The sequence below is a fragment of the Lepisosteus oculatus genome, chromosome 4, assembly GCF_040954835.1.
Source record: "Lepisosteus oculatus isolate fLepOcu1 chromosome 4, fLepOcu1.hap2, whole genome shotgun sequence".
NCBI classification, from domain to species: domain Eukaryota; kingdom Metazoa; phylum Chordata; class Actinopteri; order Semionotiformes; family Lepisosteidae; genus Lepisosteus; species Lepisosteus oculatus.
In genome coordinates, this window is record NC_090699.1 from 10,170,293 (window position 1) to 10,192,866 (window position 22,574).

General features: G+C 43.5%; 1 protein-coding gene across 1 annotated transcript in view; it reads right to left on the reverse strand.

The window, feature by feature from the left end:
• The window catches only part of LOC102687466 (complement C3-like), a 49,088-nt gene that overhangs the window by 25,390 nt on the left and 1,124 nt on the right, over positions 1-22,574 (reverse strand). The window contains exons 3-21 of the mRNA XM_069188614.1: positions 21,095-21,251; positions 20,855-20,925; positions 19,996-20,087; positions 19,652-19,728; positions 18,591-18,678; positions 16,810-16,915; positions 14,457-14,571; positions 13,825-13,940; positions 13,024-13,170; positions 11,905-12,120; positions 11,026-11,226; positions 10,058-10,213; positions 8,987-9,116; positions 8,498-8,569; positions 7,220-7,414; positions 6,939-7,044; positions 6,660-6,739; positions 4,732-4,871; positions 2,546-2,758 (exon numbers count right to left, since the gene is read on the reverse strand). Coding sequence (XP_069044715.1) covers positions 2,546-2,758; positions 4,732-4,871; positions 6,660-6,739; positions 6,939-7,044; positions 7,220-7,414; positions 8,498-8,569; positions 8,987-9,116; positions 10,058-10,213; positions 11,026-11,226; positions 11,905-12,120; positions 13,024-13,170; positions 13,825-13,940; positions 14,457-14,571; positions 16,810-16,915; positions 18,591-18,678; positions 19,652-19,728; positions 19,996-20,087; positions 20,855-20,925; positions 21,095-21,251 — 2,478 coding nt within the window. The remainder of the gene's footprint in view (positions 1-2,545; positions 2,759-4,731; positions 4,872-6,659; positions 6,740-6,938; positions 7,045-7,219; positions 7,415-8,497; positions 8,570-8,986; positions 9,117-10,057; positions 10,214-11,025; positions 11,227-11,904; positions 12,121-13,023; positions 13,171-13,824; positions 13,941-14,456; positions 14,572-16,809; positions 16,916-18,590; positions 18,679-19,651; positions 19,729-19,995; positions 20,088-20,854; positions 20,926-21,094; positions 21,252-22,574) is intronic.

The window sequence follows — 22,574 nt, forward strand, 5'->3', positions numbered from 1 at the left end:
AGGTCAGCAACGCAGATCCAGCCAGGAGGATTCCAAATCCAAGACCGAAACCCACTGATCATGTCCAGAGTGGATGTGTGTAAAGTTTTTAAAAAGACCAATCCACACAAAGCTCCTGGCCCTGATGCTATCCCTGGCCGTGTTCTGAAGGCATGTGCAGACCAGCTGGCAGATTTCTTCTCAGACATATTCAATCTTTCTCTAGCTCAGTCTATAGTTCCTTCCTGCTTTAAGAAAACCACCAATGTCCCTGTTCCTAAGAAACCCCGAATCAGTTGCCTGAATGACTACCGCCCCATTGCAGTCACATCAGTTATCATGAAGTGCTTTGATTGGTTGGTCAAAGCACACATCTCCTCACTGCCTGACACACTAGACCCACTGCAGTGTGCGTCAGAACAGGTCAACAGAGGATACTATTGCCACTGCCCTCCATACTGCCCTCTCACACCTGGATAAGAAAGGAACATATGTGAGAATGCTGTTTGTTGATTAAAGCTCAGCATTCAATACCATAGTGCCCTCAAAGCTTATCATCAAGCTCCAGGACCTGGGACTGAACACCTTCCTTTGTAATTGGATCCTGGACTTCTTGATGGAATGTCCGCAGGTGGTGAGGGTGGGCACCAACATGTCCTCTACTCTGACTCTAAGCACTGGAGCCCCCCAAGGCTGTGTGCTTAGCCCTGTCCTCCACTTCTTATTTACCCATGATTGTGTCGCCAGGCATAACTCAAACTCCATCATTAAGTTTGCGGACGATACAACAGTCATCGGCCTGATCACAGATGGTGAGGAGTCTGCGTACAGGGAGGAGGTTGAAACCCTGGCAGCATGGTGCCAGGAGAACAACCTCTCTCTGAACATCAGTAAGACTAAGGAGATGATTGTGGACTATAGTAAACCCCAGGGAGGAGATCACACACCTATCTATATCAATGGGACTGCAGTGGAGAGGGTCAGTAGTTTTAAGTTCCTGGGAGTTAACATCACAGAGGACTTAACCTGGACCCACCACACCAACACCATGGTCAAAACAGCACGGCAGCGCCTGTTCTTTCTCCGCAGGCTAAAGAAGTTTGGCATGCCATCACATATCCAGGCCAACTTCTACAGGTGCACTATTGAGAGCATCCTGACTGGCTGCATCACTGCCTGGTATGGGAGTTGCTCCACCCGGGATGGCAAAGTATTGCAGAGGGTGGTGAAGTCAGCGCAGCTCATTACCAGCTGTGAGCTACCAAACATCCAGGGTATCTACTCAGCTAGATGTCTGAAGAAGTCCAGGTCCATTCTCAAGGACCCCAGTCATCCCAGTCACAAACTGTTTTCTCTCCTACCGTCCGGTAAACGGTACCGAAGCATTCGGTCCAAGTCCAACAGACTACAGAACAGCTTCTACCTCCAGGCAATAAGACTGCTAAATAGCCAACCTGCAGCTCCTTAGCAAATCACCTGTAATGGCTACATGGACACACAGTTTTCACTGTATTCAGCATACTGCACTATCTGGACATAATATAGTGTATTGTATACACCCTGGACACATAGTAGCTCTATTTATATTGCGCTCTGTCTGAGTTTATTTTATTCAATTTCTATTGCACTATTATGTATTATTATGTAACCTTAATTTTGTAACTTTAAGTTTGTGATTTCACCCCATGGTGATCTTGTAGAAAAGACATCTCACTGCCAGCAACTACTGCTGCACGCTGCATTGTTGTGCATTTGATCAATAAACTTTGATTGATTGATTGATCTGCTGTACAGTAAGCTATTTCAGAGCACACGCTGAAGTGACTGCAATGTGCATAAGAGGGACTGATAGTTTTTTCCAAACATAAAATAGGTGAAAAAATAAATGATGTGGGATAACCAAAGATGGCTGACCACTAGAAGTTCAATTTTGTAATTAGAAGTGTTACTACACAATTTTGCTTACCCCCGAAATATGCTAAATGTGAAAGGTCAATATTAATCCTAAAATAAACTTAGCTGTTCTATTGAGATTGTGTGGGGAACTTTATTCCCTAGGAATTTCTATAGACCTAGAAAATACCATTTCCAGTTCCCCCCATTTCTAAGACATGTGGGGTAGCAGAAGGCTGAATTTAATCTGAATCCAAAATCATTACCAGAGAAAAAAATAAACCCAAAAGAAAAGTATTCACCTCTCCTTGGCTAACTAATTAGCATTGATATTTAAGAAATCTGAAATGTTACTGCACAGTTTGATCTACCCCTACTCAGTACTTTACTCAGTACTGCTAACTACTGCGATTAGTACGAAGATAACTTTAGCTGTTCTACTGAGATTGTGTTTGCTCTTTTTCCCAAAGGGCTTCTGTAGATCTATTGTAGATATGACAATTTCCCATTTCCCCCCATTTCTAAGAAGCATGGGATTGCAAAAGGCTGAAATGTTGGTAATTAAGTGTAATTTTAATATTTTCCTGATTTGTTCTCTGTTCTCATTGACAGAGAAAAATCAGTGGGGATCCCCAACTATAAAAATTCACGTCTCCTGGGCCGTCACACTCACCAGAACTCTCAGCTTCTTTCTCACTGCATCTCCGACTAACTGACCATAGACGTTGGCCCTCACTTCGATCTCCGGCTCTCCCAAAGCCAGAGGAATGATGGTGAAGGGAACCAACCGAGATGACTTTTCCTCTATAGAGATGTCCTGTCGGAATCTCCCTGTGTAGCTGGCCATGCTGCAGATTTCATGAGATTTCATCAGCTCCACTCGGACCTAGAGAGCAGAAGAACATTGATACATTTTTCACTGATGATGAATAGAAAGTGATTACAGTACATTGAATGACAATACAATAACATTCTCTCCAGCAACGGTTTTTCAGATGAGACGTTAAACCGAGGTCCTGACTCTCAGCGGTCATTAAATATCCCCGGGCATTTCTCGTGAAGAGTAGGGAGTTATCCTAGTGTCTGGGCCAAATTTCCCCCATCAGCCTTTACCGTGACCTCGATTGTCCCCATGTATGATTGGCTGGCACTTGCCCTGCGGTGGACTGGCGTCCTGTCCAGGGTGTACCATGCCTTGTGCTCGTTGTTTGCCGGGTAGGTTCCTGCTTCCCGTGACACCATATGGTATAAAGTGGTTTGGTAAATGACATGACATTACTCTCCAGCAAATAAAGCCTCATTGTCTTTATCAAATCTGAAATGCACAAAATGTGTTTATTCACATTTCAAAGATCCCCTTTTGATCACTTCTGGCCGTCATGAAGTCAGCTGAGCATTTCTACATTTGACTTTGGAGAAGAAAACGTCCATGTACTGGTTCATTGTGTACCATCTCTGCTAAGGCTTTAGAAGAGCATGTTTATGTTGAGCACAACGGAGATGAGGAAGAGTTTTCCATTTTCGGAAAGCGTTCCATTGTGGTGAAAACCAACCAAAATCCTATTCCTACCGAAAATGAATGACGAGACCACTTAAAACAACATGAGCCTTGCAAAAACGTTTCTTCTGAATTGAGTTTGGGCTCTATCCACAAGTCTGGCATTGTAGTTTGAATCATCATGTCACCATTATAGATGATTGGGACCAAGATTCCTCAAGGACTGGAGGTAGCACCAAAGCAGGTCTTGGGTTAGTGATTCAAGCCTCTCTTAGTTCCAAGTCAAGCAGCAACTAATGCAACTTCCCATGTGCTTTAATGTCCTTAATGTGGTTCTGTTTGAATATTTTCATGCTCTCTACAGTATGACAATTGTACTATCACATGATCACATAAAGTACACGAGAATTTACTATTTACTAATTACGAGATAATTTTCTCGTAATTATGAGATAAATTGGTCGTAATGACAAGATAAGCTGATCTCAAAACAATTTGGTTTTAATCTATTATAAGATATATTTTTTGGGGGGGGGGTGCGAACTCAATTATTATTTTTATAAAGAGGAAAAACTACATCTTTTATACGGTTGAAATTTACAGTTCTCAAACACATGTTTTTTTAGGTAAACACAGTAAATTAACTTTAAGTTATCCTGGCACTCTTCACTCAAACATCTGCCACAGAAGGATGTCAAAAGGCTCAGGTCTAACATCTCAGAGCAATCGAACGGAGGTCGGACTTACAGTATGAGAAGCCCAGAGCTCAGGTCACACCTGAGAAAACAACTGACACTTTGAACCAGGTCCCTGTAGACTCCACCTCTGGGTATCATAGTGTGCCCTTCAGGGGATCCTAGATTACTGTGTAAAATGGTAGCCAGCAAGCTCTTTGTAACTGGAAAACTGATTCTGCACTTCCATCTCCCTCATCACCTCTTACTAAATGTAGTTTATAACGAAAGTTCGGGAACCGCGCTCAATCATACCCAGCTGTCAGTAATTAGCAATTGCTCCCGTCATCCTTCCTCGATCACACGCTATAAATACCAACGTGATTTCCTACTCTCCCTCGCATAGGTCTTTTGCATCCCAGCTCCACCCCAGCTCCACCTCTGCAGCTGACCCTTGGTTCCCCTGCATGGGGGTCCTGGCTTCCTTGTCCTCTGGCCAGGCGGTCGGCCCTCAGCTAAGCGGGTTAAGCCAATATCTGCTCCATAATAATTCAATAGTTCATCACGCTTTGATCTTGGGCGTTGTCATGAAATATGATTGAGTCTTGCTAATGTACTGGCATGAGCTGGAACACTGTTGAAGTTGAGTATGAGAAACCTCAAATGCAACTTGAGAGAGAAACTTACCTTTATAGGCTTAGTGTCATAGTTGTACAGAACTGCTTTGATCTCCACTTGTTCATTTCTTATCACTGCGTAGGGCAGACGCAGGTCCACAAAGAAATTCATTTTCACTCTAATGGGGAGGGGACTGGACACGCAGACGCCTGTCGGGACAGTGAGGACATACAGTCTGAAATGGCCTGTTTACTTGGACAGTGCTTACATTCGTAATCTAAACGCAGTGCAGAGGGATTGGGACAAATATTAGATTTGTTCTGTCAATGCCTACCATAGAATTATTCTATTCTGTTTCATTAAAACCTAGGGAAACGCATTTTATTTTTATCTACTGTAAGTGCCACCATTTGAGCTAACTCCAGCTCCCATTTTCAGTGCTCTTCTGAATCGCCTCTGCACCTTGGCCCGGACAACAGGATGAACCAGATGCCTGTGACACTAGAGGGTTTCTCATTGACCACTTTGGCAACCCTCTGCAACACTCTCTGGACTCTGGTCTAGTGTGCACTGCAGGCAGTACAATCATCTCTTGTTTTAGAAGCACTTGATTTATGACTTTACTCTACACGTCTTGTGTTTCCAATCTGTTTTTGCTGTTATGAAGAGATTTTTGCCACTATTCTTGCCATCCTCTTTGCATCTGTGATCTTAATATTTTGCGCATTTGAGCTTGTCTAATTATTTTGTTAATCACTGTACTAGGGAAAATATGGGAAGTAAGAAGCAAGGGAAAATTGTCACGCCCTCTGCAGCCAGAGGGGGCTCCTTCTCTGTCCTTTCCCTAGTTTCCGGTCTGCTGTCCTACCTGTCCCTCTCTCTTCCTTGGGCTATATATTTCCTGGTCTTGCACTCTGTCCTCGCTCAGCATTGACGTTCGGATGTCCTGAGACCCGCCTAGCACCAGGGCGCCCCACGTCCGCTCCCTGAGGGCATAGGTTTCTATACGGCATTCCTGAACTCTTTGCACTAATGAGCCCGGGCCTTTTTCCCGTCTCGCCGCTACGCATATGGGTCTTTTTCCGCTCTCCTGCTCCCCACGGTTAGTCCCTTTGGACGTCCGTGACAAAAATAAATAACATTGTCTCTGACAGCACCGATCATTATGTAAGCCTGTTTCCGCCAGGGAGTAAAAAAAATGCTCTTTGGTATCTCGCAATTGCGACATTGTATCTCAGAGTTCCGAGTTTGTATCTCTCAATTGTGACTTAAAATCTCAGAATTACAACTTCATATATCGCAATTACGAGTTTATATCTCACAATTGTGACTTCTCAATTGTCAATCTCAAAAATCAAAAAGTTGTAATTCTGAGATTTTAAGTTGCAATTGTGAGATACCATAGAGTGTTTTTTTTTTAACTCCCTGGCTTCCATAGAATCTTCACTGGGTTGGCATTCTTAGAATATTTTTTCATATTTTATCTTTTTGTTTATATTCTTAATCACTTTACTAGGGTACATGGTATAATTATTAAAATAAGTAATCATGATCTTACTTTGACTCTACTTGATCTTACAATTGTGACAGTTCTCTTGTGACATCCAAATACAGTATATAATCTTGGATGATTTTCTAGACCTGAGGAATGAATTTAAATCTGTTATACGTAAGTAATGGGAATATCATTTTTATTCTACGAAAGTCTGTGTTTTTTGACCTTCCAGACAGTTTTTAAGGCACAAATTCTGTTTGTAAATGGGGGGATGGGTGCGATCAAGGGTTATACATTTCAATATTGTTCTCAGAGGGAAAAACATACCTGAAAGAGATCAAATTAGTTCTTGGTACCTGAGACAATCCAGGGTATCCCACCCCAAAGCCAACATAAAAATATTATGACAGGAGATTGACTACTGCTGATATCTTTGCTGGGAGAATAACCATAGCAAGTATCTTTCACGGGACACTACAGTTGGGCTAATAAAAGCCTTTACCTGTGATGGGTGATGAGCTGATGGCCAGGACCTCCCAGTCTGTAATCGTGTCAGGAAGAGCTGTCAGAATGTCTAAAGAGCTTAAGGGAGCAGAGAGTGATAAAGAACATAGTCAGCTATGCAATGTTTTATTTTCTCATACACATCTTACACTTAGAATCTGGAAAACTCAGGCACAGTCTCCTTCATACAGACTGAAGACACAACTGGGGTGACACCCAGGACAAGAGAAAAAACTTGCTCTTTCACAACATCCACCCCCATAAACCCATAATGTACCCTGTGGCATCTCCTTCAGCTGGGAGAACGAAATCCTGCCACAGCCAGCTTTCAGGAAATTTTGTACGTACTCGGATGTCATCTTCACTTAAGAGCTCTTTAGCACCTGCCACAAAAACAAAGGATGAGAAACTGTATTGTCTCTTCTATTATAAGTCTCTACTGTACATAATATCTGTTGTCTATTTGGAACAGCCGATTATTTCTAATACAGTCCCCCAGGTTAGTGACATCAGAAGGATTGCTAGATTTTCTCTGTAGCAATGAGCCGATGAACTCACTGCGAGACAGCACCAGGCTGGAAGAGAGTTGCTTCTTCTTGTTGGCGATCTCGGTGCAGCAGCGCAAGAACATTTTGGCGCACTCCGGTCCTTCCGTGATGAACCGCGATCTCCGCTCACAGGAGTAATCCATGGGGATGTCCTTCATCCCATCCCGGCAGCAGATCTTGAGCTGCTCGTCCTGGATCTGGCTCTCTGGAAAGCATGAGCGCAAGATAAAGGTTTATTCCATGCTGAAAAGAGATGAAGGGAAACACGACGTGTCATGAGCACAAGATGGCCGGTTGGTCGACTCCTTCAAATACTACCATCAGAAGGGTGTAAATGTTAAAGGATTCAAAGGGCCAACAATCGGCTCGTCCCGTTAATGTCACACAACTGATTTCAACCCCATTCACTACCAGTGGAATTAACTTCACTCTAGAAGCTACGCCAAAGGGGAAATGTTGCACAATTTAAAAAAGTAGGATAACGACCAATCATAGGACTCTTTTTCTGCAGAGGTAAAACTGTACCTGCTACTTTGATTTTTTCCAGTGTCGTTGTTTCAGTGCCAATGCCATCCAAATTTTGTAACCACTATCTTACATCATAAGAGATCATCCCATTTTATAGCAAAACAGGGACAAAAATATCCCTAGAAGTCCTGCAACTCCTGTACTATGACTTTTGTTCTTCGTGGATGTGCAACTGTCTTGGATGCACTTTTCAGACAATAAAGTCATGAGCTCACGTACAAAACAAAGTCATGTCATGTGACTTGCCAAACCGCTTAATACCATATGGTGTCAGGGGAAGCCGGAGCCTACCTGGCAATGAGCGCAAGGCAGGGTACACCATGGACTGGTCACCAGTCCATCGCAGGCCAAGTGCCAGCCAATCATACATGTGGACAATTGGGAGGCCACAGTAAAGGCCGAGGGGGGAAATTTGGCCCGGACACCGGGATAACTCCATACTCTTCTTGAAAAATGCCCGGGGATCTTTAATGACCACTGAGAGTCAGGACCTCGGCTTAATGTCCGAAAGACAGACAAAACAAAGTATTTTTCAATATGGTAAAAGCAGAAGGAGACTGAAATGGGTAGCGTGGATTGTCGAAAAAAGCCTTGTTTGTTATTCCATGGAACAAAGCTGATGCTGCTGTCTCACAAAACAGGTTAAAAAATGTTTGTATAAAGGTAAGGCACAGAAGAGATTGAACCTTGCAATCAATGATTGGACACCGCTGACCCTCTTTAAGTTTACTGGATACCTTTAGGAGGGGACACCACTCACCCAATTTAACCTTGTCTTCGGTCAGAAGAAGAGATCGGACCTTTCGCACAGCATCAGAGGGACATTTGAGATCTGTGGAGGTAAAAACCAGAAAGATAATACTCACTTTCCACTGACATTTTGGCAGTTTTAAGTAACAGTATCTGTATTGTCAGAGAAGTATGTGCCCACCTCTGTTTATTTTGTTTATAACAAAATATATATTTATATTTCCTCGATTCAAGCCTATTCTAAATGAGAGTCCCACAGAATCACCCACCCCCCCAAAAAAAAAGAATACCCCATAAGGCTACTTGGTTCATGTAGTCTGTTGTGTAGTTAGTAGCCGCGTGGATAAAGGAGGGCCTTGTTTTTCTGGTTTCCAATTCATCCCCACATATGGTCACGCACACAGAAAGTGTTAGTAGTGTAACAGATATATTCATCCTGTTGGATCTACCAATGGAATAATTACATCAGAGATTTCAGATTTGCACTGATTCTCTCTACCTTGCCTAGTGGTGGTCATTCCTCCAGTGTTCGATTTGAACAGCAGCCCAGCATCAGTGAAAACTCCCATGCTGTTCTTTCCTCCACCTGGGGTGCAGCCTATGTCTTTTTTCTCAACCTCATCCCAGATCTACCAGAAAGACAGAAAGGTTGGGTCTGTAAAATGGTCGTCATCTTTCTAAAATTTAGAGATCCTGATCTGCAGTCTTGTAAGTTCTTCCAGGCTTGTTTTGTAGGCCATTGTTAGATCATCAGTTCCTAAACGCTTTGAACAATTAAATTTGCGATCAATCCTGCAGGATGATTTTTATTGATGTAGCAATATGCAGGTAAAGTACCTGCCTACTTTTCAACCCTCAAACACGCTTGGGTTCCCTTGCACTTGCTATTTGAAACATTCCATTTATATGTTATGCAACAGATCGCTTATTTAATTGACCAGTAACTCACAGGTAATACTTATCTTCCAAAGTAAAAGAGGCTGACCAAAATACATACTGGCTGGGGCTCCCCAGGGCTCAGGTTAAATGTTCCCCACTGTAAATGTTAAGTGTAGTTTCAGAACTGGTCAGACATGGTACAGGCAATGCAACTGTCAATGCAGCACAATGGGATTAATGTGAGAGCCTGGAGGCCCACCTACCACCTAGTAGCCCTACATCAGCGGCTTGAGGGCATAGGCCTCCTATCGGCGTCCTGACCCTGCTGAGTCCGGAGCTCAGAGCGCCTGGCCTCGTCACCCCCGTTTTTATCCCAGTACCGGATTTTTATCACCATGGCCACCCCACCAGCACCAGTGCACCTTCGCCACCCCCCCCCCCGTTTGTCTGTTTCACTTACTTCCAGATTATGCTGTCTGCATAGGGTCCTGACCTACACATCATTACAGTACAAGTCATAACTACTGAGCAATAGGCCAACAAAGGAGGTGGTTGGACAATTCTGTCCAATGGTTCAATGTTGACCAGCGTCACATTACATTCGTCCCCCATTAAAGGCCCGTTCTTAATGAAAAGGAAAATCAGACAAGCCTCTTTCTCAGATCTGTTTCTCATGCAAGGAGCAAAATACCTTGGTTTGAGTGAGCTTGTTCTTGTTGTTCAAAAGAAAGACTGCCTTGTCTACTGCAACCAGGCCAACTATGGCACCAGGGTCCCCGTTCACCTTCAGGTTCAAACTGTCTCCGGGTCTGTACTCTTGATGCTTGTCTTTCAAAGACACCACGAGCTGCAGAACAGAAGACAGAGCCGGGTCACACTTTCTGATCATCAGGCTGTCAGGAAAGCCAAGCCTTCTGGACCAAGAAGATCCTGAATTCAAAGCAATTGAAGAGAATACGAAGAAACTTTTCGTGCAGGTGTAGCGGAGCTAGTTTGGACATGGTGACGTCATTGCCCTCCCTGCGTGTAACAGGGACCTCAGCTGCCTGGGCTGAGGGAGGTCTCCTTTAGCTAATGCAGCTAGTTCCCTGTTGCGTTACACCAGAGACCCGGGTTTGTGCCCCAGGTGCTGCGGGACGGAATGGGGTGGCGGAGGGCTCGAGCCCGCGCGGAACTGCAACGGTCACATTAGTGTCCTTTGCCAAGGCGAAGTCAGCAGGGGGAGTGTAGCGGAGCTAGTCAGGATACGGTGATGTCAGTGCCCTCGCTGCGCATAGCAGGGACCTCCGCTGGCTGGGCTGGGCTGGGGGGGGGCTCTCCATTAGCTCATGCTGCTGGTTCCCTGTTGCGTTACACCAGAGACCCGGGTTCGTGCCCCAGGTGCTGCGGGACGGAATGGGGTGGCGGAGGGCTCGAGCCCGCGCGGAACTGCAACGGTCACATTAGTGTCCTTTGCCAAGGCGAAGTCAGCAGGGGGAGTGTAGCGGAGCTAGTCAGGATACGGTGATGTCAGTGCCTTCGCTGCGCATAGCAGGGACCTCCGCTGGCTGGGCTGGGGGGGGGGGGCTCTCCATTAGCTCATGCTGCTGGTTCCCTGTTGCGTTACGCCAGAGACCTGGGTTCGTGCCCCAGGTGCTGCGGGACAAAATGGGCACTCACCTTCCCCATGCAGGTATCTGTCACGTCCACCCAAACTGAATCCGACACAATCTCCGCCTTGGACGCCAGCGGTAAGGTGTAGTAAGCCACTATACGGAAGGAGGGGATCATTTCTTTTGTGATTGTTAATTGCAATTCAGCAAAATTCCGACTCAATTTATCCACCCGGCCTTTATCAATGATTCTGCCTTTGCTAAGAATCTGGGGAGATGGGGGGGGAGGAGAGGAGCAAATTAGAACAGCAGAAAAGGATAAGAATCAAAAACAGGAACTGACAAACTTCAGACTGACCACAGATCACAGATGACAGAAGGCTATAAGGACAAACTAGGTGTTTTTCTGCCAACAGATCCAAAGTGTTCATATTTAAGATGACAGGAGGCTTCTTTAACCATTCCGCTTGCGTATGTAAAAGCAAGAAATCAATAAATCAAGAATCAAACAATCTAAGAACTGTTTGATGTTAGGCCTGGAAAAACAACCGAAGGAATGGCTTCTGTAACCAAGTAGGAGAAGAAATATATGTGTTTTTCTCATTCCTCACTGTCAATGGACACTGTCAATGTTACACAGGTGCACACAGCCACAAGCTGTCTGATTATTCTTACAAGCACTGAAAAAAACTGTAACACATAATGACAACAATAATAATCATCATCATCATTAGTAGCATAATCTGTGCTGTGCCAGCCAGCCAGCCAGCAAAATGGTACAACTTACTTAGGTCTACAATACATAGGGCACTTACAGTCTTGGAATTTATTGTTTTCTCCAATTTTACAAAGTGCATTCCTATTTAATTTTGCACCCTTCTAATTGCAAATTTAAAAGCCAGAACAACTAAATAAAAAAATAAATGTAAAAGTTCTAGCCAGTCACCAAATAGGATAAGAACTGAATGGCATTTGCTTGCTCATCTTTCTCAATGTAATACAACAGGACCACAGTGAATTTCTTCCCAGGCCGTATTTCTGTGTCTGGCACATTGATGTACAGATAGTTTCTGGAGCTGGGGTCCTCAGGAGAGTAAGCCTCCGCAGTCATCTGATTCTTTGCCTGATGACCAGCGGGAAGGTCTCGAACCTGGGTTTTCACCTGAGACACACAAGGCAACAACTGTCAGTTACTGGACCCTAGGAGCTACTTTTTTTTAATCAAACAAACAGTGGTTTTCTCTGATAGTCCACAGACAAGGGTGAATTATGGAAACACTGAGTTGTTTTCTTACTGATTCAAGATGTTTGATATCATATTGATAGAAGACCTTTGAATATTGTAATAGTCTTATTAATAAAATAACTAAACAAAATAGGTGTTAAGAATTAGTAGTGAGGACCCTATGCAGAAAACCAGGGCAAACCCCAAAAGGCATAGTCGATAGAACAATCCGAGGTCAGAAACCCGTAGGTAAACTAGCCGGTGCTAAAGTATAAATAACCAGAGGCGGAGCCGTAATCCGTAAGGAAGCCGAGAGTCAAAACCAGAATGAGAGCAGAAGTACCAAAACTGAAACCGGGAGACGTACTGTAGATGGAGAACAAACCAGGGTCAGGAAGCCAAAAGCCAAGTAGTAAATATCAATTAGACTGGGAGTAGCTCTAGCCAGGAATACCCTAATACTGAGCACAGAGGAGAGTGTGAGGCAGCATTAAATAGGCTGGGGAAAAGGGCTAATTGGGAACTGTGCTGGAATGTGAGGTGGAATGACGAGTCCCCCGGGGGTGTGGCGTAACAGGAGGGGGTGTGTTTTGGAAGAGTCTCAGAGAGATACTAGGTAGGGGTTTCAGAGAGAAACAGATTTGGTTTTGAATAATGCTTTCTGGTGATTTCCGGCAGAAACTGTTTCGGAGCTGGAAAGCAGCTTACCTGCCTGACTGTTCTAAAAAGGGAGGCTGAGTTACAGCTCAAAGAGCAACTTTGGCATTTGCTGTGTTATGGCTTTTTTGGCTTTTCTCACTCTGTGAAATAGAGAGGTTTCAGGCAGAAGCAGATACTCACGGTTATAGTTTTAACCCTGTCACTTTCTTGCATTCTCACAGAAATTTTGGCCATCCCATTGCTTTCTGTGATTTCCTCATTAGACCCTGGTTCCACCCTGATGGGGATGTTTTCAGCTGGGGACCCATCAGGATTTGTCACGTAAACCTTTAGTTGGAAAGGGGCAGAGCAGAAGGTTGGGATCACATTGAAACTGCCCATGTCCCATGGGGACATGCTCCTCCAAAATGCACCACCTGCCAGAGAGTCACCCATCCATCCATTGTTTTTCTGGTTCATCCCAATTAAGATCATGAGGGAGCCGGAGCCTATCCTATGGAAAGCCACAAACACAACAGGCAGGACACACCCTGGACAGACACCAGTTCAATTACCATTCACTTGAAACAACATGATTTAAAAAAGGCATTATGCTGACAACCCTCAATAAGAAACTTGGCTTGGGAATGTTTACTGAGATGTTAGAACCCTTTGGCTGGGAAGTAGCAACTACCCAGCACAGTGAGCAGTTGACCAACTTGGAAAGAGGGATAAAGAAGGATTAAATCAAGTCAACAATATTACGGCGGATCATGAGTTCAGGTGAAGAAGGTGAGGGAGCTCTTGGACGCTGTTGTTCCTCTCAAAACAGCATGAGCTCCCTTTGGCCCAATTTCCATTTAATTACTTTTTAAAGCGATTGTATACGTTATTAATTTAATCTGATTTACAATCTTAATCTTAAGTGTCTTGGACAGTAACTTGTCCTTGTACTACTGAACACTAGTAAAAAGATTTAATGTAGACAACATCTGAACTTACAGTGACCCAAAATGGCATGTCAGGCTTGAAGTACTTGATTGTCCTGGTGAAATGGATTTTGTAAGGGGAGGTAACAATTTTGATTCCTGTTTTTTCTGCTTGAACCATGTCACTCCCTACAAAAGAAGGAAAGGAGACATGATGCATCAGACATTTTCAGATACACAACTTCGGGCTGGATGCCAGAAAATATTGAGTGGATACCATTATAAGCGATACAAATATACCTAAAGGAGCAGGTCATTCATTCCTACTTTGCCTGTGTCCCTCAGCTCTCGTGCTGTGGCATGCTACAAGCTTACAGCACATTTGCATGTGATTAAAGGTAAGCAGTGCAATGTGATCATTTCAGAAGTCAATTCCAAATAAAGTTCTCAACCTGGTCACTTACAGTATAAACTAGAATCACACAGACACTTGAGTGCACGGACAACTCATCTCTCCACATCCTCACATTCGTGCGACTCTGGAATAGATGACTGAGTATGGGTGCACAGTGATATCTCTGGCCTACACAACTCTCACAGTGTGGGGGAAACGTTTCTTCAGCAACTCAGGAGCCCCTGCAGTGATTCCACTTGGTCTCATGAGTAACTGGATTAATAAAGGCTTAATTCACAGAAAACACTCACCGGTTTCTGTGAATACTGTGGCTTTCACAAAGATGGAACACTCCACTATCTCTTTTATGTCCTTCACTTCCTTTGTGATATGCTCTTTTGTTAATGTAGCAGTGCCTTCTGCCAGCTTGAAGAAATGCATGAAATGGAGTGAGCATTAAGATATCTGCATAATCTTATACTTGCATCCTTATATATGCTGTACATACTATAGCTTCAGTAATATTTACAACTGCAAGACAGCCACCTGTCTTTCTGTTTTAAAGAACAGGAACCTTCAGAGGCGATTCAAAAGGTGATTAGATCTACAAAGACAAGAGCATTCTTTTTTACGGCTTTTGGGGTTAAATTTCAATTTCCTGAGTGAAGCCTTGTGACGCTCTCTGGGAAAGACAAGCTCGGAGTGAAAGACAGGCTTGATACGGGTCTGTGAGTGAGACTCCTCATGGCGTGCTATGCACATAAGGGCCACAGAAACAGGCTGCTACCTCAGTTCCTAAGCAATGGCACTTGGAATGCTCTGATCAGAATCTATTGACCTTGGAGTAAAGTCCCTTTGTGTCATATTATGGGCAGTGCATTCTAGTGTACTCAGGAGTCCCATCTTAAGTCACATGAATCTCACTGGCTTGCTTTTCCATGCCCTAATGACCCTTCAATTGTTTGTGCAGTGGATATAAAAAGTCTACACACCCTTATTGAACTTTCAGCCTTTGTTGATGTGAAGCTCTGACATGATTGGTCTTGAACTCTGACAGGTCTTGAGCCTGTACATCAACAAAGGCTGAATTTTCAATAAGGGGGTGTCGTTTTTTTATACTGTACGTTATTGTGCTGAATAATGTCTAAGTATTAAAGCTCTGCCAATCCTAACTACATAACTTTGCACACACCCCTGCCGAGGTTGTCCTCTAAACTCTTGTCATCTTTGTTTAGCTGAGAACACTCTGTCCATGGTATTACACTAAGAGAGTGGTCTCTCTGCACTGTAATAAAGCCTTTAAACTCCGCCATTTTGTCTCTGGTGTCTGCATGGGGGTTGATCCGAACTTCTGTGCCTTCATTTGTCTGTGTGCCTTCTGGTGTAAGTGGAATTCCCAATTAGTGCTGTTTGGCTCTGGGGAACTGAATCCTGAGCTGTGCAAAGTACAGCCATGCTTCATGGAAAAGTCTCCTGTATCGGAGGACCTGGGTTTCTCGTATGACTGAGCCTGCCATCTGGGAAATGGCACTGTAAATGCTTGGAAGCCATAAAATATCAGGACCAGTGTCTAGCTGGGACGGTGAGAAGAGCACGCGTTTCGTATTGTCAACTTGCAAGGGGGAGAGTCCTCCAGTTCTCCTCTTACTAAGATGGCCAGTCACAGGCAACAAACCTAATGTACGAAGGTGAACTCCAGCAGTCACTGGAGCTGTGCCTCCTGCTCCAGTACATATAAACAGAGCATCACAGTAGGCATGAAATAGTCTCATGAGACATGAATTGCTGTGGCAGTAAAGAAAATAAAGGAATGCATTGCATTCTACACAGAAGCCTTAATAATGGTCAGATTGCTTGCCGTAAAGCAAACAGACTTATTCTCATTATATTAAAAGGTGTTGATTATTTTGATTTACCAGTTGGCACTCTACAAACAGTAGGTATGAACACCTGCAGTCTTTGCTTGGTGTGTGTGTGATCTATGTGATCTGATCAGTCCATTGCAGGAGCTGGGTACATTTACAGCTGTTCCACCTGTTGGGTGGAAAAGGCCACAGAAGGTCTTCAAGTATTTGAGGAACTAAAATTGTTTTTTTTCTGAGCCTTACGAGATGCGTGTGTACCTTTAGAATACAAAATATGCTGCTGGTAACAGTATGTTGACATTAGCATCACCAGCTCCAAAGCATTTACACTTCCATTGATTAACAGTTCCTTTCAAACTTGCCTTCTGCAATATTTAACCCTTGCATTTTAAGGTTCAATATTGTTTTTTTCGAATATATAATATTTACAGGCTTCAGTTATTTTGTTCCGTGATGTCTTACTAAAAAAGAATCACATCTGGCTGTTTCTCCTGTCATTATCCTATTTCCGTGGAATAATTCCCTATTCCTTGGCCATTATCGGATCACAGACAACTACAAAACAAAATAAGCACTTAAGAAAAAAGAACATCATCTGCTTTTAAATTTGAGCCTTTTATGGAGTTTTAAAGCCCTAAAAAGGGAATGTAATTACTCAAACAATCAATAAAGTAACTCTTGGACATCTTGACAGGTCAAGAATGCATAGCTGGTCTTATTTGTAACGTACAATGTAAATATGAAGAGTGAGAACTAAATACAATGGAAACCACAGAACCAAAGAACTGTGAAAACGTACCTCCACTCTCTGCAGTGAGGAAGAGAAGGTGTGACGTTTTCTCTGAAGGTCTTCATAACCAAACACCACGTAGGCTGAGCCCTTCACCTCCTCTCCATACACATAACTAGAATAACCAGTAATTAAGTTTGATATCCACTAAACCCACAGCAAGCACATTGCTGATATCAGTATTGCTGACATCCCATATCAATATCAGATGTGCTTTTGAAGCTATTTCCAAAGTAAACCATTTAAGGTCTTTGAGACTGAAGAATGTGGATTCACATAAAATGATGTGGGTAATTGGTACAAATACTGTAGTTGCAATACAAGGGAAAGTTGTAGTGAAAAAAAACAGCTTATGCATTTGGTTCTTGTCATACATCTGTCATATCGGTCTTATCTGTCATACATGTAACAATCAAATGTGGAAAATGATAGGAAACATACTGGAGTTCCATACATTTCAATGATTGATCTCTATCCGCTTTTTGTAGAACAGACGATAGGCTGAGATGCGCAGTGTGTGCTGGACATGTGATTTCTCCTGTCTTGTGTACAGATCAAACCGAGGAATTTAGAAGGGAGGTCTGACATACTGCTTTAGATTTACTCACATTCCACTGAATTTTTAAATTTTGTTAAAGTGTTGTAAATGTAACGAAAGTGTTCTTTCCGGACCCTATGCAGAAGACACAATCCGGGGATGAGTGAGGAAAACACGGGGAAAAGGGCATGCAGGAGTCAGAAATGAAAACAGGGGGTGTGTCCATGGTGCGCAGGTGTTCAGGGGGGTGAGTCCGGGGCAAACAATCCTAAACAGAGTCCAATGGGAAATCCAAGAGGAGGCAAAAAGACGAGGACCAACAGGATTAAAAATCGGAGCAGCATCCAGTGGAGGGTCGAGGGGGAAAAGGGTGAAAGGGACCAGACGCTCCAGATCCCGGACTCGCTTGGCACAGGAACCAATGCACAGCCCGGAAGAGAGTGGGCGTCTGGCTTACGTAGGGAGGCAGGAACAGGGGGCAGGTGCACAAAATCAACATGGAAGTGAAAGAGCCGGAGCTTAAGGGGGAGGGACTACAATGGTGACAGTAAATGAATGACAAACTGAAAGAAATAGTACCAAATGAAGAATAAGGGAAAAAACTGATGGCATGCCTAATATTGTTGAAACGGTAGATGTAATAAATGCTGAGAGCAGCACCTTAAGGTGAGAGGAGAAGTTTCAGAGATTGACTGAATGCCCGATTCAAAACCGTAGTCAGAAAAGAGTTCATAGCCAGTAGAGGTGGGAATACACAAAGGATATCCAGGAGTGTAACCAAAGCACAAGAGACCAAAGCCAGAAAATAACCAAGTTGAGTGCAGAGAATATCCAAAGCAAAGTCACAACACAAGTGAGACCCATAGCCGAGAAGAGATGAACGAGAAACCAGACAACTGGAGGCAGGACTCTCTAAGACTGAGAGGCTATGAACGAGAAGACACGTCTTAAATGTCCCGTAGGTACTGATTTAAAAGAGGACAGGTAGGACAGATTTCCTACCACGTTGTTATGGTCCTAAACTGATTGACAGGTGGAGCAGCAGAAACATTGGTCATCATGGTTGCCTGGACTCATCTTCTAGCAGTCTGTTGTGAGTGAGTGAGAATAACAATAGCCATATATACAAGCATGCATACACTCTGTATCTTCTACACTGACTGAAGAGAAGAAGTAATAATGTATCAAAAAAGGTTGATCTCTACCCTGGATTGTGGATGTACTAGACCAGACTGCAGTCATCTGTACTCACCTGGCACTGATTTCTACCACAAGACTCTTGTCATCAATATGGAAGAACTTCTTTCTGGGGTTCAGAATCACTTCAAAGGGTGGCAGCACTGAAAACAAGCAGCGGTGTCTTATTCATTTGTGCAGAAGGCATTAGACTTTCCCACAAGTCCAAGAAACGACCAGACTTCCTGTCTGTACAATATGTGTTTTAGCTTGCAGGTAACAACTTTTGTGCTGTGTAGATTTTTGCCTTCTGTTAATCTCTGCTGAGAAGAGAAGTGGCGAGATCAGTTTGATATCAGATGTTACGATTATTTGCAAATGCCAATTTGTTTTTCTTATTAGGACTTTCAGACTGTGAAGGAACCTGACACGCTCTCAGCCATCTAAGAAACTACCCTAATTTTTCACAGTGTCAAAATGTCCAGTAAAGTTCCAACTAAAAGTGGGGACCCCAATCCTGGTCCTGGGGAACCAGTATCTGTACAGGATATTAATCCAGTGGGAAGAACCTGAATTGGTTCATTATTGTGGTAATTGGACCATCATAACAGCCTCTCCCTGTTCTTCAGGTGCTGCTGACTCAAAGGAAGATATGTGAATTCCTTACGCACTGTTTAAAAGATTTTTATTTTAATGGTTGTTTGCTACCTGATTACAACACTGTAACCTGAAGGATTAGGTCTAGTCCTGGAGATCTGATGTATCTGTGGGTATGCTAAGCAGTAGCACGTAAAGGTCTTGGAGGAGCAGTTAAACTGGTCCAGGTAAGCCCCAAAAAACGACTAGTTGAACTTATTAAGAGCTGAGTTAGGAGAACAACTTGGAGATCCACCAGCCTTCGGGGACTACTAAGGGCCTCAAGAAAGAGAAAACTGGGAATTGCAAGAGTCAAAGACTGCTTAAACCTGACCAGTTAAAGATGCTGCCACTTAGACAATCCTAATCACTACAGGTATAGTAGTGATGATATCACCTGCACTCAGACTGATGATGTCTGGATGACAGGGCTCCAACTGCATTCTTGTAAAATGTCTGGGTTGCAAATGCCCAACATACTGGGAGTCAGAATCCCCTTACCATGTTCTTTGACTTGGAATTCAGTAATAAACGTGCTTTGTGTATCCAATTGTGCTGTCAGCTGCCAGATCCCCTCACTGAAACAAAGACAAAACAACACCAACATTCAGACAAACTTCTTGTGCCAATCTCTGATTTTTTCTTCAGATTGCAGTTAAAAATGTATCATTACAGTTACAATTTCAATATGTTAAACTGAGTTTTATAGGGTAATCCTTTATAATTACAAGTTTAGTTGCATAAGGGACATGACTTTTGTAGAGTAATCCGTTACAGTTACAAGTTACTTGTGCAAAGATTTATCTTTTTAAAGAAATCCATTATAGTTCCAAATTACGACTTACTTGACCACCTCTGGCAGTTTGTAGTTTGTTGTGAGAATTCCGTTCTTAACATTCCCATGAAGCACTGAGTTAATCACAATGCCTTGAGGATTCTGTGATCAAAATCAGGAGACAAAATCAGAATCTCTATAGCAGCTTTGGGTACTCCACTGTTACCCGCCATATGATAAGTGATCTTATCTTAAAAGCGATCTTATCTTTAAACAAAATAATAATGAAAGGGCAGAGCAGTGGCTCTGTGGCTGGAAGGCTGTCGGTTCAAATCCTGTGGCAGGCAGAGGAATCCTATTCCATTGGGCCCCTGAGCAAGGCCCTTAACCCTAACTGCTCTAGGGGTGCTGTATAAATGGCTGACCCTGCGCTCTGACCCCCAGCTTCTCTCCCTGTCTGTGTGTCTCATGGAGAGCAAGCTGGGGTCTGCGAAAAGACAAATTCCAAATGCAAGAGATTGTATAGGGCTAATAAAGTGGCCTTATCTTATATAGCAATAAGTGGAGTAAAAACACAAACTGATATTTAAGAGGAGTTAGAATATGTTTCCTATTCTCCCAAAAGTAATTAGTGATCTGAAAAGATTAAAAAATGTCTATCATTTTCTGAAGAGCTTTACTAGCATGTATCTTGCAATATATTCTCCCTCCTCAGGATAGAAGGTCATCTGTGTCTTTAGCCTAGTTATGACCTTTAACCTCTCCCAGAAGTGGCACTCAGTTTCTGCCTGGCACCTGTTAGACCACACATTTTGGTTTAATGAACACTAGGCTGTCTTAATCATTCGACACTGTGCTAAATGTCCAGGATTATCCAAATCGTCTTTTTCTTTTTCTGCATGTTTTGAGATCTCTGCTGAACTCCTCACCTTAAACTCGATGGTCACTGAACTATCGATGGCAGTGGCTGCTGTTGAGGTGACAAAGGCTCTGTACATCACTGCAGCAGAAAGAGACAGAAGTTCACCTTCATGTTAAAGAGTTTTGGGAACCTTCGAGATGAAAAGCCCTTTATAAATGTTAGGACCTAGTATTACTTTGATCATTGCATTACTTGAATGAAAGTGAGTTTTTATTATTAAATTCGGATGGAAACGAACAGAACTTACCTGTGTCAGTGGGGTTGTATATGGGTTTGTCTGTCTGCACAAAGACGTACCCAGATTGGAAGGACAACAATACAACAGATTCTACTATGTTTCCTTTAAAATCGGCTGACAGATAAGCATATTGATTGGTATCCCTTTGAAGATTTTTAGAGGGGATCTAGAAGAAAAAAAAGCATTGCAATGACAGGGATAGGAAAGTCAGTTCCCTGAGCTCCTTGGGGTTGAAGATATCTGGATTCACTTGTGGCCTCCATTTCAAAGACTGCTTCCATACTGTACTCTACTTAAAGGTATTTTTTATTTTGATAAACATAAGCAGAATAACTAGTGTTTTTGTATGATTGCTAATAAAAAAGTGACTCCTTGTGAGAAGGTAGGAGCTTCAGGCAAGATGTAGTTCAGACAAGACTTTCCATTTCCCTAAAAGCTGCGGGGAATGACCTGCTATTCTCAGGCACCAAACCAATTGGTCAAGTGAGTGCAGATGGCAGGTCATTCCCCTACGTTTTCCAGGAAATTTAGTTCAGACACGTTCAGACAAGAGTATGAATTATACTTCAAGCAGTGCAGCAGGTCTAACAAGTCTTTTCAGATCAGTAGTGTCCGTAGTGCCCAAACATAGGTCGAGAGCTGGACCCTGTGCGTGGCCGGAGAGGTGGTTGGACGAAAATCCAAAAACGAAGCGGCGGTATCCACATCGTCAGACAAGGTCGTTCTCAAAAGGTCGAGAGAAAATCAGGATCGAAGGGTTGAGTGGCTCTAGCTGAGAAAACGTCTCACTGGCGAGCAGGGACGGATTGAGGAGAGAGGAGCGTGGTGTCAATCGGTGCCCAAGTACAGTATGTGCGGTGCGGAGTGCGCGTGGGCATGTGGTGATGCCAGCGTCCTCACGTGCCATTTGTGACAAGCAGCACCTGAAGTCCTGTTAAGATGCTCCAAATAAGTTAAATCATTTAGAGGTATGCAGGGTGGGGACTCATTTGGGGCGAGGAACGCAAAAAAGGGGAGAAGGTTTACTCCGGGCCCAGCAGCTACTGTTGAATAATGCACAATTCAGGTTTGTTGGCAAAAAGTCCACCTGTATTGCTCAGATGATCAAGTGGTAGCTAGCTGGTTGTAAGGTCCCACTTCAGACTAGACTTCAGGCAGAATTCTATCTTTATGTACGGGCTCATCCCCTGTCTCGGAGCTTCTGGAAAGGTTTAAGTCCCAAGGTTCGGACAACAAGTGTGGCAGCCACATGATTCTGTTGGCAGTCAGCCAGGTTAGTTCAGCAGACAGCGGGGGTGATGCATCGCTTTTTTAACTGGGGAAAATATAGTTGCTGATTGGTCAAGAAGTACAGGGTGGAGTGGGTACCCACACCCTGCAGGTCCCTGATTGGTTGGTCATCTTGTTGGATGACTGACCATGCGCTGTGACTTTTAGGATTATCTCTATGTCCCTCTGCTGGACATCCAGGCACCAGCAGTAAACATTC